The sequence below is a fragment of the Mustela nigripes genome, chromosome 3, assembly GCF_022355385.1.
Source record: "Mustela nigripes isolate SB6536 chromosome 3, MUSNIG.SB6536, whole genome shotgun sequence".
NCBI classification, from domain to species: domain Eukaryota; kingdom Metazoa; phylum Chordata; class Mammalia; order Carnivora; family Mustelidae; genus Mustela; species Mustela nigripes.
The window spans coordinates 73,459,673-73,474,467 of record NC_081559.1 but is presented as its reverse complement, the minus strand read 5'-3'; the positions used below and the strand labels follow the sequence as shown (position 1 = coordinate 73,474,467).

Sequence of the window (14,795 nt, the reverse complement as noted above, 5' to 3'; positions counted from 1 at the left end):
TCTGCCTACTTGTGGTCTCTGTCTGTCAAATAAATAGATAAAATTTAAAAAAAAAAAAAAAAAAACCCTCCTCTTACATTTTCACTGCAATTTCTACTGAGTGACTTCTCTCCCATCTTATATTGGTCAGGCATTTATGCAGGACTTTATATTTATTCCTTTTAAATGTTATTAGTTTTCTCCCATATTCCATTGTATCAAACTAATTCTGAACCTGCTCTCTAGGGCATTAGCCACGTTTTCTGAATTTAATTCTATACATTTGATAAGAAGGTCTTCTGTGACTTTAAGTAGATTTTTAATAAAAGTGTCTAAGGCTAAGTCGACTTCCCAATCCATTAAGCCATCCCTGGATTAACCCGTTTATTAAATAGTCATAGACACCTCCAATAGTACTTCATTTCGACCACTAATTCACAACTTTTTGCCTAAGTCTGTGTTGAGAGAGACAGCTCAAAAGAAGGCCTATCTACCAAGTACCCTATCAATTATGTAAGTATAATCTGGCATAAATCAGTTTGACTCCTTGTGATCAAGGAATTCTTTCCAAAGTGCTCACAAACTACTTAATTCATGATAAACTTACTGCACTGATTTTCAGTGTAAAGCTTACAGATCTGTAAAGGATTTGGCCCATCCTTTTCCCACTTGTGAAAATGAGGGCATTTTCCTTTCTCTAACTTTCTGGCCCTTCTCTTATTTTCTGTCAGTTTGCAAAGATAACTGATATCAGCAATTTTCCCACTACTCTGAATTTTGATGAATCTCAGTCAGGAGTCTGAGTTCATTTGGAAGAGTTAGGTTCTATAACTATTCTCATCCACTTGAGCTATGATTTTCTTTTTATCTACTCTACGTCTACCTTTGCTGTTTGAAGGTGACTATTGACTATTCTTGAATATTGACTGTTCTTATTAAATCTGTGTGGAAACAAAATAAGTGTTAAATAGTGCTAATTTATCGAATGCTATTCTCAAGTATCAGAGAAAACTTGCTAAGCAATTTGAGCATGTTCTTATCTAATATGGGTGCTTTATTGTAAAAACTAATCAAGTTATTTCTTATTTGGAACACAGAGAACATGTAGTATTCTATCATCTTTTCATTTTTACTTTGTCATATAGTCTTCAATCTCTTGATTATATACTTCTCTAATTTGTAGTCACAAGGAAATCCAAATATTTGCAAACTATATTTTTATGTCAATCCTTTTTATTACTAGCTACATTTTAGAAGTTTATTTTTTAGCCCTGACACTTCCAGTTGGATCTTTTTTTTTTTTTACTAGATTTCAATTGCCAGTGAAATTCTCTCTCTTGTCTTCTCTGCCTCTCTCCTGTACTTTCTTGACCATATTAATCATGGGTATTTTTGAAGTGTTTGTCAGCTAATTCCAACATCTGGGCCTGAAGTTGTTTCTGTTGTCTACATTTCTCTTGGTTTCCAGTCATGGAGTCCTGTTTTGGCAGGACCTATGAATCAAATCTATCAAATCTCAGACGTTATGTATAAAACTCATGCTTTACCCTGAGAGCCTTACCACTTTCATTTAATAAATCCTCTTTGTTGATAAATATTAAGGTGTACATAATAGTTAACTGTATTGGTTCAGTGACATTTCGAGATAAGAAAGTGTTGGTAAAGCTAGTAAAACACATTTTTAATTCTTTTCATATTTTTTGGACCATTAGGCTTTTAAGCAAACATTATTGCTGAAATGTGATAACCAGTTCCGTTGTTAAAAAGGAAGAAGGCCAGCTGGCATTTTCCACTGAGTGTTCTGCTCTCAACTGGGTTGCTGTTCAAGCTTGAAACTGAAAAATTTTCAGTTTATTTAAAAAAAAAATCATTAGGATTAGAGAAATTGATTTAGGTGAGAAATCTGGCAGACATCTTGTTGAAAGTGCCAATTTACTAATTTATAACAGTGAATATCAAAGATGATATCCAGGATCCTGCCTTCCTGTTATCAATGTATCTAGAAAACAAAGCACACCATTTCCTGTGCCTGAATTCAAATGGAAAATAGGTAATTTAGTACCCTATTAGATAAGAGCATAGCGAATTTTTCCATGCCCCTACACAGAAGTAGAATGAGTATTGTATTTACTAACTAGACCTTGGACAAATTATTTAGTCTTCTTGAGTGGTCACAATATTTAAGTGTGCCAAGTACATCATCACTCTTCCTGAATCCTGCTAGCTAGACAGCCACAAACACTGCTGTGTTCTCCCTTTTCCAGACCTTACTCGAATCATGCCCTGCTGGTTGGGCTTGACATTGATATGCTGCAATTTCCAAGTTTACATTAAATTACATATTATATTTTGATTAATAGTTGCTTAATAGTATGTGAAAGATACCCTAACTTTATAACATAGGTTAAAAAAAAATTATTTGGAGTGGGTTTTGCTGAAGTTGTCTAAAACCTTTTATGATATACTAGACTCTCATTAACCATAATTACAGCATATAGCAATTTATTTTTGAACCCCCAAATTCATGGGGGGAAATCTCATTTAGGACCTGTAATTAAACTCTTTTGTAATTAATCAGTACTTTATTATGTCTAAATTGATATATAAATATGGGTCATTAATGTCACTTAAAATAATTTAAAAATAAAATGGTCTTTTATTTATTTTTTTAAGATTTTATTTATTTATTTGACAGAGATCACAAGTAGGCAGAGAGACAGGCAGAGAGAGGGAAGAAAGCAGGCTCCCCGCTGAGCAGAGAGCCCAATGCGGGGCTTGATCCCAGGACCCTGGGATCATGACCCGAGCTGAAGGCAGGGGTTTTAACACACTGAGCCACCCAGGCACCCCTAAAAATAAAATGGTCTTTTAAAATATTGTTACATGTTTATAACACTATCTCTGACTATGATTTAAAAGATCCCTTGACTTCTAGATACCTAGCTGTAATTGCCATTATAGACATCCATGCATATTTGCTCCTTAGAAATTCAAGGATTTATTGAGAAAGGCTGGCCATCAAAGGAAAAACTAGTGCTTTATCAACCAAATATTCAAATATACATTTTTTTATGTGCAAAAAAACCCCCCAAAAACATGGTCTTACTCTTTACTTTTCTCATCCTTCTGCGTCCAGTTGTTTCTCCCCTTGTTTAAACACACTGTTTAAAGGCTTTCCAATTAGTCAGCCAGAGCATATAGAAGTTGGGAAGAAGGCTCTGCATTTAGATATTGTGATTCTGGTGCATAATAGAGATACAAATATAGAGATTTATAGGCATACATTTCAGTTCTCACAAAAGGGAGTAACATCAAGCACTGCTCACGAGGAAAATTTAAAATAATCATAGTATATACAGTGGGATAATTTGAAGAGAAAAACAGACCTTTTGTATTCCCAATACTGAGACTTTGACACACTCCAGTAAGTGCGTTCAAATAAAAGGTGGACTACACTTCAAAACTTATGCATTAACATAATCTTGACTTCAACTTTTCTGGATCCTGGTGCTCATTCTATCATCCCTTAGGAAGTAGCCAGACCCTGGACAGGGGTATGAGGGTGAGGACTCAAACACTACTAGGGTTTTGAAGAACTCAGGACCTGGTGTCCAAGCATAAAATAGAGGTTCTGAGAGCCCTGCTGTGAGCTTTAAACAGGCATTCCAGACTTATCCTCCAATCAGACCCATGCTCTGCATTAGCTATGATCAGGTGTTTGCCTCCTAAAATAATGTATGCAAAAACATTATGTCTCTTGGGAAAGAAAAGCCATTATATGGATTATTAATTTAACAGGCAAAAAGAGATGAAATATTAAACACGAAAAGTGAAGCACACTTTATGGAGAACACTATGGAAAGCCAGAAGGCAGAAAGAGAAGAACTTGGCCACCTTCGGATAACATGGCAACTTGAGGGCATTGCTACTCAGCCTGTGAAACAGCAGTGGGGAGCATTCAAGGAACAACTTAGAAAGGTACAGGAACATGGAATGGGTATTATTAAGCCTCAAAAATGAATGAAATTCTGATACATGCTGCAACATAGAAGAGACTTTAAAATAGGATGCTAAGTGAAATAAGCCAGTCACAAAAGGATAAATGTTGTATGATCCCATTTACACGAAGTACAGAGGGTCAAGTTCATAAAGAGAGAAAGCAAAAAAGAGGTCAGCTGGGCTGAGGGAAGGTGGGAACCAGGGTTATGCCTAAGTGGGTACAGAGTTTCTGTTGGAGATGATAAAAAGTGTTGGAGGTAGATGGTGGCAGTGGGTTCACACTAATGTGAATGTCCTACTGCCACCAAACTGCACAGTTAAAAATTGGTTAAAACGGTAAATTTTGTCACATGTATTTTATCACAGTAAAATCAAAAACAAGTAAAGGAAACCCAGGTTTAGAACCAGGAACTCATTTGAGGTAGTGAGGGGTTTCACGGGGATGGAAAGTTCGATGATTGTCATCATGGCAGTGATCATTACGTAGTTGCTGGTGGTGTCAAAGAAAACAAATCCTTGACTATCTAACATTTGTTTCAGACTACTCACAACTTACAACTTCTTGATGAAGCACTTACGCCTGTGTCTGCCCTTGACCTTGGAGGGAACCTCCAGACCATTTTAGGGCTACAGAAAAAATGGAACGAAATGAAGCCTCAGCTCCAGGTGAAGAAACAGACTGATGGACTTGGGTGAACAGGAAAAAAATCAAAAACTGTTTGGTTAAAGTTTACCTAATTTTCACAGACTGGTGAATTACTGTGTTTTGTTTTTAAACAAAAGCAGTGCTTATCTAAAACTCCACTTCAAAGAAAAATTTTCTTACTGTTGTTTTGCACTGTTCTGTGTTTGATGATACACAAACATTCAGGCTACAAAATGTCCTTAATATACTCTTATCTTAGATCATTTTAGTTTACATTAAGTTGTTTCCTTATAAATAAGAGTTATCACATATATTCACTCTAATTATTTCCCTAGGAGGTATAGACACATTTTAGATTACGACATCTCAGAGCAAGGGTGTGCACGCTCTGACACACAGGCTCTGCTGCCCATTGTCCCTACAATTACCACTATGATGTCACGGTCCCTGCCCACTGGCACCCCAGTTTCCCACCACCCTCCCAGGAATCTTGCTGTCCCTTCAGGTTCTCCCTCTCAGAGCCCCCTCAGGATGTAAGAGAGAAAACCCTGAGTCACGTTCTCAGTCCCTGACTACAAGTGCCTTTCCTATCCTCTACCTCCTGCTGCTCCTACCCCTGGACGCAGCTGCCAAAAGTGATTGCCAGTCATGCTGTTCTCCTGCCTGGCTTGTTCTTTGCTGCAAAGTCAAGCTCTCTGTGTTTCTGTTGGTTGCAACTTCCTAAGTGTTGGCCTTAAAGAATGCTGAATCAGGGGTGCCTGGGTGACTCAGCGGATTAAGCCGCTGACTTTGGCTCAGGTCATGATCTCAGTGTCCTGGGATCAAGCCCCGCATCGAGCCCCACATCAGGCGCTCTGCTCAGCGGAGCCTGCTTCCTCCTCTCTCTCTGCCTGACTCTGCCTACTTGTGATCTCTCTCTGTCAAATAAATAAATAAAATCTTAAAAAAAAAAAAAAAGAATGCTGAATCAGAAAGTGGAAGATCCCTTTAAGAAATACCTATTTTAGATTCTTTAAGAGTAAAGCTGATATTGTGGATAACTGGCCCCCTCTCCCCTTCACAAAAGCACACCATTGTAGCCCATGGTGAACGATTTTCCATAAAATCTCGGAGAATTCAACTAGCCTCCCTGTCAGGTACTTTGATATACCCTGTGTTATATGCCCCTTTGCCTTTCATGTCTCCATGTGCGCACATGCGCCCGCACGTGCTGAGTGTGTAAATCCTTTGAAGTCAGGCACCATTCCCAAGCTTTGTTAGTTCTGTCACTGTGCATATATTTGATGCCCCCATGCTTGATTTTGACTTGAAGACCTTTCTGTTACTCATCTGCAAATTATTTCCTTAGCCTAAATCATTTCCGTTACTTCTCTGCTTGATAGAAGAGCCATCCCTGACATTATAGTGACATCCTCTTTGAGTTGTCCGCCCTTTGTAAGTTCTATCCCAGAATCTGGAATCCTATAAGGGATATCTGAGCTGTGCTGGGTTAAAAGGAAGCTGCTCTGTCCCCCCTCTACATGTGGTGGCTATTTGTGGCTTCTGGGATGACCATTTTTAAAGCAGCATATCTACCACGTTGCTCAGCTGGTAGTTCATGCTGATCATTCTGTTATCATAGAGGACAAGTAATTCCCCCATATATTTTTAGACTTGCTATGTCTTGGTGTATTTACCATACTGCCTGATCCTGGTCTGTATTGAATGTCAGAGATAGTCATGGCTTCACAAAAATATCTAAAATACCTTCACTTCCCAGATTACGGGAGTGCTTGGTGCTTCCCAGAAACAGGTGGTTTGTATTTTACCAGCTAGCTCTGAAATGTTCTTTGTGTTGCTAATAATTTTCTTTTTAATTACTGAGAAAAGTAGCACAGATAGCACAAAGCCCAGATTTGCAGGGATGGGGTGGGGCCGACAATAAGTAATTGTCAACAGATGAGAGAATAATTGGTGATATGGACCTTCCTGTAGTCAGTTATAGAAAAGGCTCCCTAAAAGTTGGATATCTTTTATTGCTTTTAACTTCTTAGCAACTGAATGATGAAGTTCGGTACCTCCTAAGAGCGTCGGAAGAGCTAAGTGGCAAAGGAGCCCCTGTGAAAGAGAAGTCCCAGCAGCTGAGGGAGCTTATTCATCTCCACCAAACACAGGAGGAGAGAATCCAAGATTACGAGGATATCCTATACAAGCTGGTCCAGTTCCACCAAGTCAAGGAGAAGGTGAGACTTGTCACAGAGAGCTGGAAGACCCTCAGTTTTAAACTATGAAATTAAAAATTAATTATTATGTAATAAAGGCCACATTGTTCATTGTAGTACTAGAAGCTTTCCACCATCTGGCCTTTAACCTTCTTCTCACTCCCTCCTCACCATCCAGCCCAATGGAGCTCTTCTTTGTCCCTCAAAGATAAAGCACACATTCCTAACTCCAAGCCATTCTGGGACAGGTCCCTTTCTCTCTCCTCTACTATTTAAACCCTGCCCCTGCCCCCAGCAAACCTATGTCCCTCAGAATGATGTGTCTCTCTTCTAAATTCCCTGAACTTTCATTATTTATTTTACACATTTGTCATTTTTAGCATCTTGATTCTTTTTTTTAAGATTTTACTTATTTGAGAGAAAGAATAAGCAAAAGAGAAACAGAGAGAGAGAGGAGAGAGAGCACAAGCAGGGGGAGAGGGAGAGAGAAAAGCAGACTCCCTGCTGAGCAGGGAGCCTGATGCAGGGCTTGATCCCAGGACCCTGGGATCATGACCTGAGCCAAAGGCAGATGCTTGAATGATTGAGACATGCAGGTCTCAATGCTTCTACCATCTTGATTCTAAATGACTTTTCCCCTCAACTCAAGAAGTGTAAGCTCTTTGAGGTAAGAAAACAAATCTTTTTTTTTTTTTAATGTATCTCAAGTAACTGATATTATGGAGTGCTCAATAGAGCTTTATAGTTATTAGCTTCTCTTAACAGAACATGGAGATATACCGATATCCCTTTAAAATAGCCTCTGAATGTACTCAGAACACAAGTCTAGATCTTGCAAAAGTTTTAGACTCTGACCAAAAAGAGTGTTTTCTTCTTTAAGAGAACTGACAATGTTAATTCCTCAATTTTACCCTACCTATTTGAAGCACTGTAACATTTTTTTTCCTTATCTATGACATTAATAATTATAGATAGGCTTGGCAGCATTTTGACCAGGTAATAAAATAGGTTATGGAAAGTAGGCTTTAAAAAAAAAATCAGTCTTCAGAAAAATAGGAAATCCATGTTAATTGTTAACTGTCTTAAATTCCAGCTGGGTCATCTCCACAAATCCAGGGAAACAGAGTTTGTAGACCAGCCAGAGGATCTGGAGGATGCCCATGAAGCCCAAGTCCACCTCAGTCGTGCTCAGGAGAAGCAGGCACACGTCGATCATCTCCATAAACTGGCCCTTTCCCTGGGAGTGGACATCATCTCATCAGTGCAGCGGCCTGTAAGCAACTTGGAACACCATCATTCCTACGTAATTAAAGTTGAGAGTTGGGGGGTAATATCAAAGAAATCAGCCCGACTGTCTACTATATGTTAAATTTAAAAATACATTAAGCCATTGGGGTAGTTATTTGTGGTGAATTTCTACCACTTAGAACAAAACAAAAAAAACTTTAAAGGAGGAAAATTGCTTTATAAAGTCTTGTTTAGTACATCTATCCTCAAGCTAATTAAAACATAGAATTGTAGAGCTCTGTTGTCTAATACGGCAGTCAGGTTTTTGCATTTGAAATGGGCCTAACGCAACTAAAGAACTAAATTTTAATTTTATTAAATTTTTAATAATTTAAATTTTAAAACTGACACTCCAATGTAATTATGAGAAAACTTTTAAGTACATTGGGAATAGTTTGGATATGTGATTCTACATTTTAAACTATAAACTCTGAAATTTGAATATGGATCAATTATTTCTGACAAGTTTAGCAACAATTAAGAAGTGCTTATAAATGTGAATACACACTAGATTTCAAAGACTTAGTATAAAAAACTGTGTTAATATTTTTAACATTTGTTAACATGTTAACATGATGATATTTGGTTGAACAATCTTTATTGTGAAAAATGAATTGCACCTGTTTCTTTTTTTACTTTTTAATATAGCTACCAGAAAATTTTTAATTATTCTTGTGGCTCAGGTTATATTTTGATTGGACCAATGCTGCTTTAGCATTTTGGATCTGGAAAGGTATGGTAGAGATAATCTAGCCCAGGACACTCATTTTATAAAAGAAGGATCTGAGGCCCAGAGAAGGGGCTTTATCCATAAGAGTCCATCATGGAGGAGATTTCTGGCTTCACTGAAGGCTTGGGCACTGATCACTGGATCTGCTTTATGCTACTGGACTGACCTTAACAGAGGAGCCTAAAGAGAAGACAGTATTTTCAGATCAAATTTTTATAAATAACATACAGGACTCTGATTAAAAGGAAAAAATCTTCCAAATTCCTAATTTGAGGGGAGAAAAGATTATGTTTATTCTATCTAGTATGTATAACATTAACAAAATCATAATGGCCAATTTTACTTTAAGGTTTATCTAAAATCTCCATTAAGTGATATAGAATGCAATGAACCTAAAGTTCATTTAAAAAATTTTTTTTAATTTTTTAAAAATTAAAAAAAATTTTTTAAAATTTTTAACTGAAAGACATAGAAATACAAAATATCTGTTGCTGTTTATAGACAGCAATAAAGTTTTTACCAAGAAGGAGTTTTCTTTTTAAAGAGCTTTATTTTATTAATAAATGTATTTTAAAAAGAAAGAAAAAAGTAAGATGTCTCACTTTGTACAAATAATATTATAAATTGTTCTCCAACCTTTATCTGGCCTTGGCCTCAGCAGCCCTCTGTGTTGAGCAGAGATTGGCGCACTTGCATAATGAACCTGAGGTTAAGTTCAAGTTGACAGGAAAATTATAGTGCAGAAGCTGAATGTTTCCAATGCATATTTTATGCCTTTTGAAGTAAAAATTATACGTTATAATAAACAGTGTCTCTGAAGAGTTGGGTGTGATGAGCAAATCTTCAAAATTGAAGTTTCAAGACTGGAAATGCAATGGTTTGCCTTCCCAACATGTTGGTGTCTGGCTCTCCCTTCTGAAATCATTATATTCAAATATGCTTAATGTAAAGTCAGCCAGGAGCTGGTTTTTTAATGTCCTTTATGAACCTCATAATGCAGGTAAATAGCACATGCATCTCATTGCTGTTTCGCCCAGTCCCTTTGTCACTTCCTCTTCTCTTTCATTTTCAGAACTGCTCTAATGTTTCCGCAAAGAACCTGCAGCAGCAGCTGGACCTCCTCGAGGGGGACAGTGGGAACTGGCGTGCCAGAGCCCAGGAGTATGAACGGACCCTGACCTGCAGCCTGGAGTTCTGCAACACAAGGGACAGTATAAACGAGGTAGGGTGACAGGTGTGAGAGCCCACCAAAGCTGCTCTCAACCTAAAGCATGTGTCTCTTGTCTGTATGTGTGCACCCACAATCGGGGACCTTTATTCCACCTTGACCTTTCATCTACCAAGCAACGTCTCGGGCTCTGAAAGTTTGAGTCAATTCCAAGCACCCAAGTCAGTATGTTGTCAATGCCTAGAAAAACCTAGTATGCACTGTTACAGTGTTCTAGTTGCTTTCTTCCCCCCACTCAAGCCTGTACAGCAACTGCTTGCTTGAGTGAATAGAGCCCAGCAGGACAGAAAGGGCGATGCCGTCCCCATGAAGTCAGCTCCGACCTGCTGAGATTCTATTTAAGGACCAATGACTCAAAGCGAGGGGGGTGGCATGGGCCAGGGGAGCAGGCTCTTTGCCTCAGAGGCTACAAAGTATTATCACCAAAGTCAACAGGCTGGTTTCGTATTTACTCAAATGGAGTGGTTTACTGGAAAAACAACTTCTAGAGAAAAAGGAGCAACAGATAAAAGTTATCCTCGGCGTCCATATACCCGCTCAAACACATAATTCCACCTCCTCTCCCTCAACTCCATCCAAACCCCCAACCCCCAAACATGTAGCACGCTGAAATAACCCTCCCCTAGTTAAACTTTCCATTTAAATAAACTTATTCTGGGGAGAAAACATAGATCAGGATAGCAAAACATAGTTCCTGATTTTTGACTCAAAATTGACAGCGGGATACAGAGTACTATCATTCCAGACATATCACCATTTAGAGAAAAATGTTTCTGGGTCCATCAGTCACAAGTCCGTTACAAAAGCGGGTGGAGGAAGAGGAAGGGGAAACCTTCTCAAACGTTTTATTGATGCCTGATTTACACAATCTGGGCCCAGCAAATATCAAATATCAGACATTAGCTCATGAACTCAAGTATGAGTATCTAAACTAGAATGGTGGTCGAGCTCTCACACGCTCCTTCCTGCAGGCCACACTTTTATAGGCCACCGGCAGGTGCAGGAAGGGAACAGGGCTGGAAGGAAAGTGAGAGGGGCAGAGAGCAGGAGAGGCCACGCGGACCCCAGCAGAGACACAGGAACACCAATAATGACTTTCATTTTAGCAATGTGCTGCCAGACTGTAGGGTTGCTGCTCAGAGTCCATGTTCCAGGGACTCATTCTGGGCTAGAGATTCATTCGGGGTTAAGCCCAGAGTGTAGCCTACCTGCTATGGCCTCTTCTGGTTTCAGCTAACAATATTTCATTCAAGTCTTATTAAAGAAAACAATATTAAAGAAAACATTGTTCTCCCCAAAGCTATAACATTTAGATTTTCAGGTTTGCAAACAATTTTTTTTCCACCTTTCTCCAAAGTTATATTCTTTCTTCCCTTCCTCCTCCTGCTTCTCTCCCTCTCCAATCTCTCTCCTTCCTTCTCTCCTTCTCCCTTCTTCTTCTTTGGTAAACTTTGTTTTGCCAAAAATCTCTCTCCCTGCAGGGATATACAGCTCTATACTAACAGAAACCACAAGTGAAGGAAGCTAAGGGTTACTCCCAGCTCCCTATAGCTCAGTTTCCATCTTCCTGGATCACTATGGCATGTATGGAGCTGGGTCTCCCCGTGCAGGCCCTTCCCACAGGGGTTCTATTTACAGGCAGCCTCGTGATGAGCCTCTGCTGGGAGCCAGCTTAGCTGAGATGACAGATGTCCCTTGTAGTCACAGTCGGGACGCCCCAGGATTGTCTGTACCATAATGAGCAACCAGATACATGTGGGAATCAGATATCACTTTAACACAACCTCAAACATTAAAAGAACTAGTAGTCTTCCCATTTGTTTCTACTTCATATCCATCTAATCTTTGATGTAAGTTTTAATTTCACATTTAAAGGTTCTTTGAAAATCCTTGGTTCTTTCCTCCTTTCCTTCTTGTATAACTATAGCAGGCATGCCACAGTGTAGCATCCACACCCTGGACTTTCCAACCACAAGCCTAATGGGAAGATAATCAGAAGGAATATTTTTAGTGCACTTTAATTAAATAAATATATGTACATTCTAATTTGTATTGTGAATATCACAGTATAGATGGCTAGATTCCAAGTGGTGATAATATTTACATACCTAGACCTTTTTGTCACATTATCATTATTAATATTTGGCATAGGTACTTAAAACATTATAAAAAATTAAAAGCAATATGTTATTCTACGTTCTTTGTATATTAAAACATTAAAGTCAGACACCATCAAGGAACTAGAGCAAACATTGATTTTTTTTAAAAAGATTTTATTTATTTATTTGAGAGAGAGAGAGCAGCAGAAAGAGGGAGAAGCAGGCTCCCCAGCTGAGCAGGAAATCTAACATGGGGCTTGATCCGAGGACCCTGGGATCATGACCTGAGCTGAAAGCAGTTGCTTAACTGACTGAGCCACCCAGGCACTCCAATGCATTTTATTTTTTAAGTTGAGTTGGAAACACAGTTGTTTTGTTTCCAGTGTGCTTCAAGTGCTTCTTGGAAGTTCACAGACTCTGAGTGGAAATAGATTTTGGGAGATCTCGACTCCGACACTTCTTCCTTTTTGGGGTGAGAAACCTGAGGTGTCTTCGATTTGCATCTGAGCAGAGCACTTAGGACTGCAGAGCTTCTGTTCATGGTGTGTGAGGAGTCGGCTTTGGGCCAAAAGCTCATCTGTTGGTCTTCAGACTCTATTGGGCACCAACAGGTTGTCAGTTGCTAAACTCAAAGTCCCCACTTGCTCCCATGGCGCAGTCTGATGCACCATGTACACTTTCTCTGCACTTTCCTCTGCCCGCCTGTTTTCCGGCATAACCATTTCAAGCTGTTTGGATGCTCTGATACAATAGCACGGTTCATTTGGTCATTTCAACCAAAATTAATTGTTGATGATGCCCTAACTAACATACATGGTTCTAACTGTACTTGAGCTCCCTAGTAGATGACTCAGTACCTTCGGGCAAAATAAAATGAGGTGTTCTAAAGGCGATTTTTTTTTTAATGTGATGTGATATTCTTTAAAGACAAAGAACCATTGTTCTGTGCCTTGATTATCTTTGAGTAAAGTACTTTTACTTTCTTATTTCATACACTACCTAAGACATAGGATATTGTAAAATCTCATTTTTTCCATGTCTACCTTCACAGTCTTCAGACTGCCAAATTTCGTGGCATTTTTTTCTCACTCATTTCACACAAAGATATATTGGTATGCACAAATGTTGAGTTTCACCATATATTTTCTTGCCTGGCAGCATGAATAAGCTGTTAATACACAAAGCATTACAGACATTCTCTGTGGTTAGACGTGACAGAACATCAGTAGTTACTCATTCTTTTACACGTCTTTATTTAGAAACGTAATAAGTTGATATTAAGCATGTTTTCTATCTGCAACCTGACCCAAAAAGTTACTTTTACATTTACATAATGTTAATGGAAATTTATAACTGGCGTCTCATTATGGGTCGCAATTACTTTGCCGGAAAAAAAAAGCAAAACAGCAATGACAGAATTGGGTTGGTATCCATTCTTTCAAAATAAGTTTCGCAAACAGAAGCTTTCATGTAATTAGATCACTTTAGCCTGAAACTTTTTCTACTGTAGCAACATCCTACTCATCGGGAAGGAAACAGAAAAGAACTTGGTGTATATATAGGTCTGTTCCATATGTCGGAGTCTCATGTTCCAGTTACACAAATTTTTTTTGTTGATTTGAAGTCGGTCATTTGAGTTCCAGAGACATAAGGCAGATGAGAAGCAGCAAATTAGAATCGAGGAATAGACACATACCCAACTCATGAAATCGAACTTCCTGACATCGTAGAGCACTTTGCTGGTGACAAAATGGCCACAGACAGTCCCCCACTGGCAGGAGAAGAAGCAGACAAAGAGTGCCTGGACGGCTAAAACACGGGGCGGGCAGCACTGTAGTATGGTGCTGGGGTTATTATTTTCTGGATCGATAACCCTACATTCGTCATTTTAAGAAAAAACACTAAACTATCATCATTTGACACATATTGTCAATGTGGCCACTGCGTACTAGACCATAAGCCCATGAAAGTCCTCTGGGAACATGGAGCCCAGAGTGAATGAAAGCCCCGGGGGACTTCACATCACAGTCACTCGCAACCAGGCCACACCGTGGGTCCATCCAGAGGGTACAAAATAGAAAAGATGTATTTGTTCTGAAAATGTCCATAAAAGTTTGTTGTTTCACGTCTGCAAGGAGACTCTTCTTCCTGAAGAATACAGAAAGCTGAAGTTTAAAATCGTAGTTACTATGTGCAGGAAGTAAAACAAACACACGAACACACAGAACTTGCAGGGCAGGGACAGTAGCTATGATCGAGACATGAGGTCAAATGGAGCCACCGTCCTCTCCCTGCAGGCTGTCCCACTTCCGCTGCCGCAGCACTGGCCTTGAGCACATGGGAACAGCTGCACGGTTGCCAAGCGAAAGGAGGCCAAGGGAGCCTTGTCCTGAAATCTCTCCAGGACTTAGGCTTGGTATTCTAGCCATACTAATTGTAGCAAATCATTCAGGTTGAATTATGAATCTTTGGGTCCTTTCATTTCAAATGCAAGCATCCTGGGCAGTGATAACTGTGAAGCCTTCTGTTACTGGAAATGAGCATCAGAAAGCTTTTTTTTTCTGGAATGGGCAAAAGGATGAGCAAGAAATGGAGCCTGTGAAGTGGACATGAAGAAAAATGGACT

General features: G+C 39.1%; 1 protein-coding gene across 5 annotated transcripts in view; it reads left to right on the top strand.

Annotated features, from left to right (window-relative positions):
- CCDC141 (coiled-coil domain containing 141) overlaps window positions 1-14,795 on the top strand; it is a 224,240-nt gene that overhangs the window by 171,198 nt on the left and 38,247 nt on the right. For all 5 annotated transcript variants that reach the window (XM_059394250.1, XM_059394247.1, XM_059394251.1 and 2 more), the window contains 5 exons: window positions 3,778-3,957; window positions 4,519-4,644; window positions 6,658-6,846; window positions 7,919-8,098; window positions 9,915-10,064. In XM_059394250.1, coding sequence (XP_059250233.1) covers window positions 3,778-3,957; window positions 4,519-4,644; window positions 6,658-6,846; window positions 7,919-8,098; window positions 9,915-10,064 — 825 coding nt within the window. The remainder of the gene's footprint in view (window positions 1-3,777; window positions 3,958-4,518; window positions 4,645-6,657; window positions 6,847-7,918; window positions 8,099-9,914; window positions 10,065-14,795) is intronic.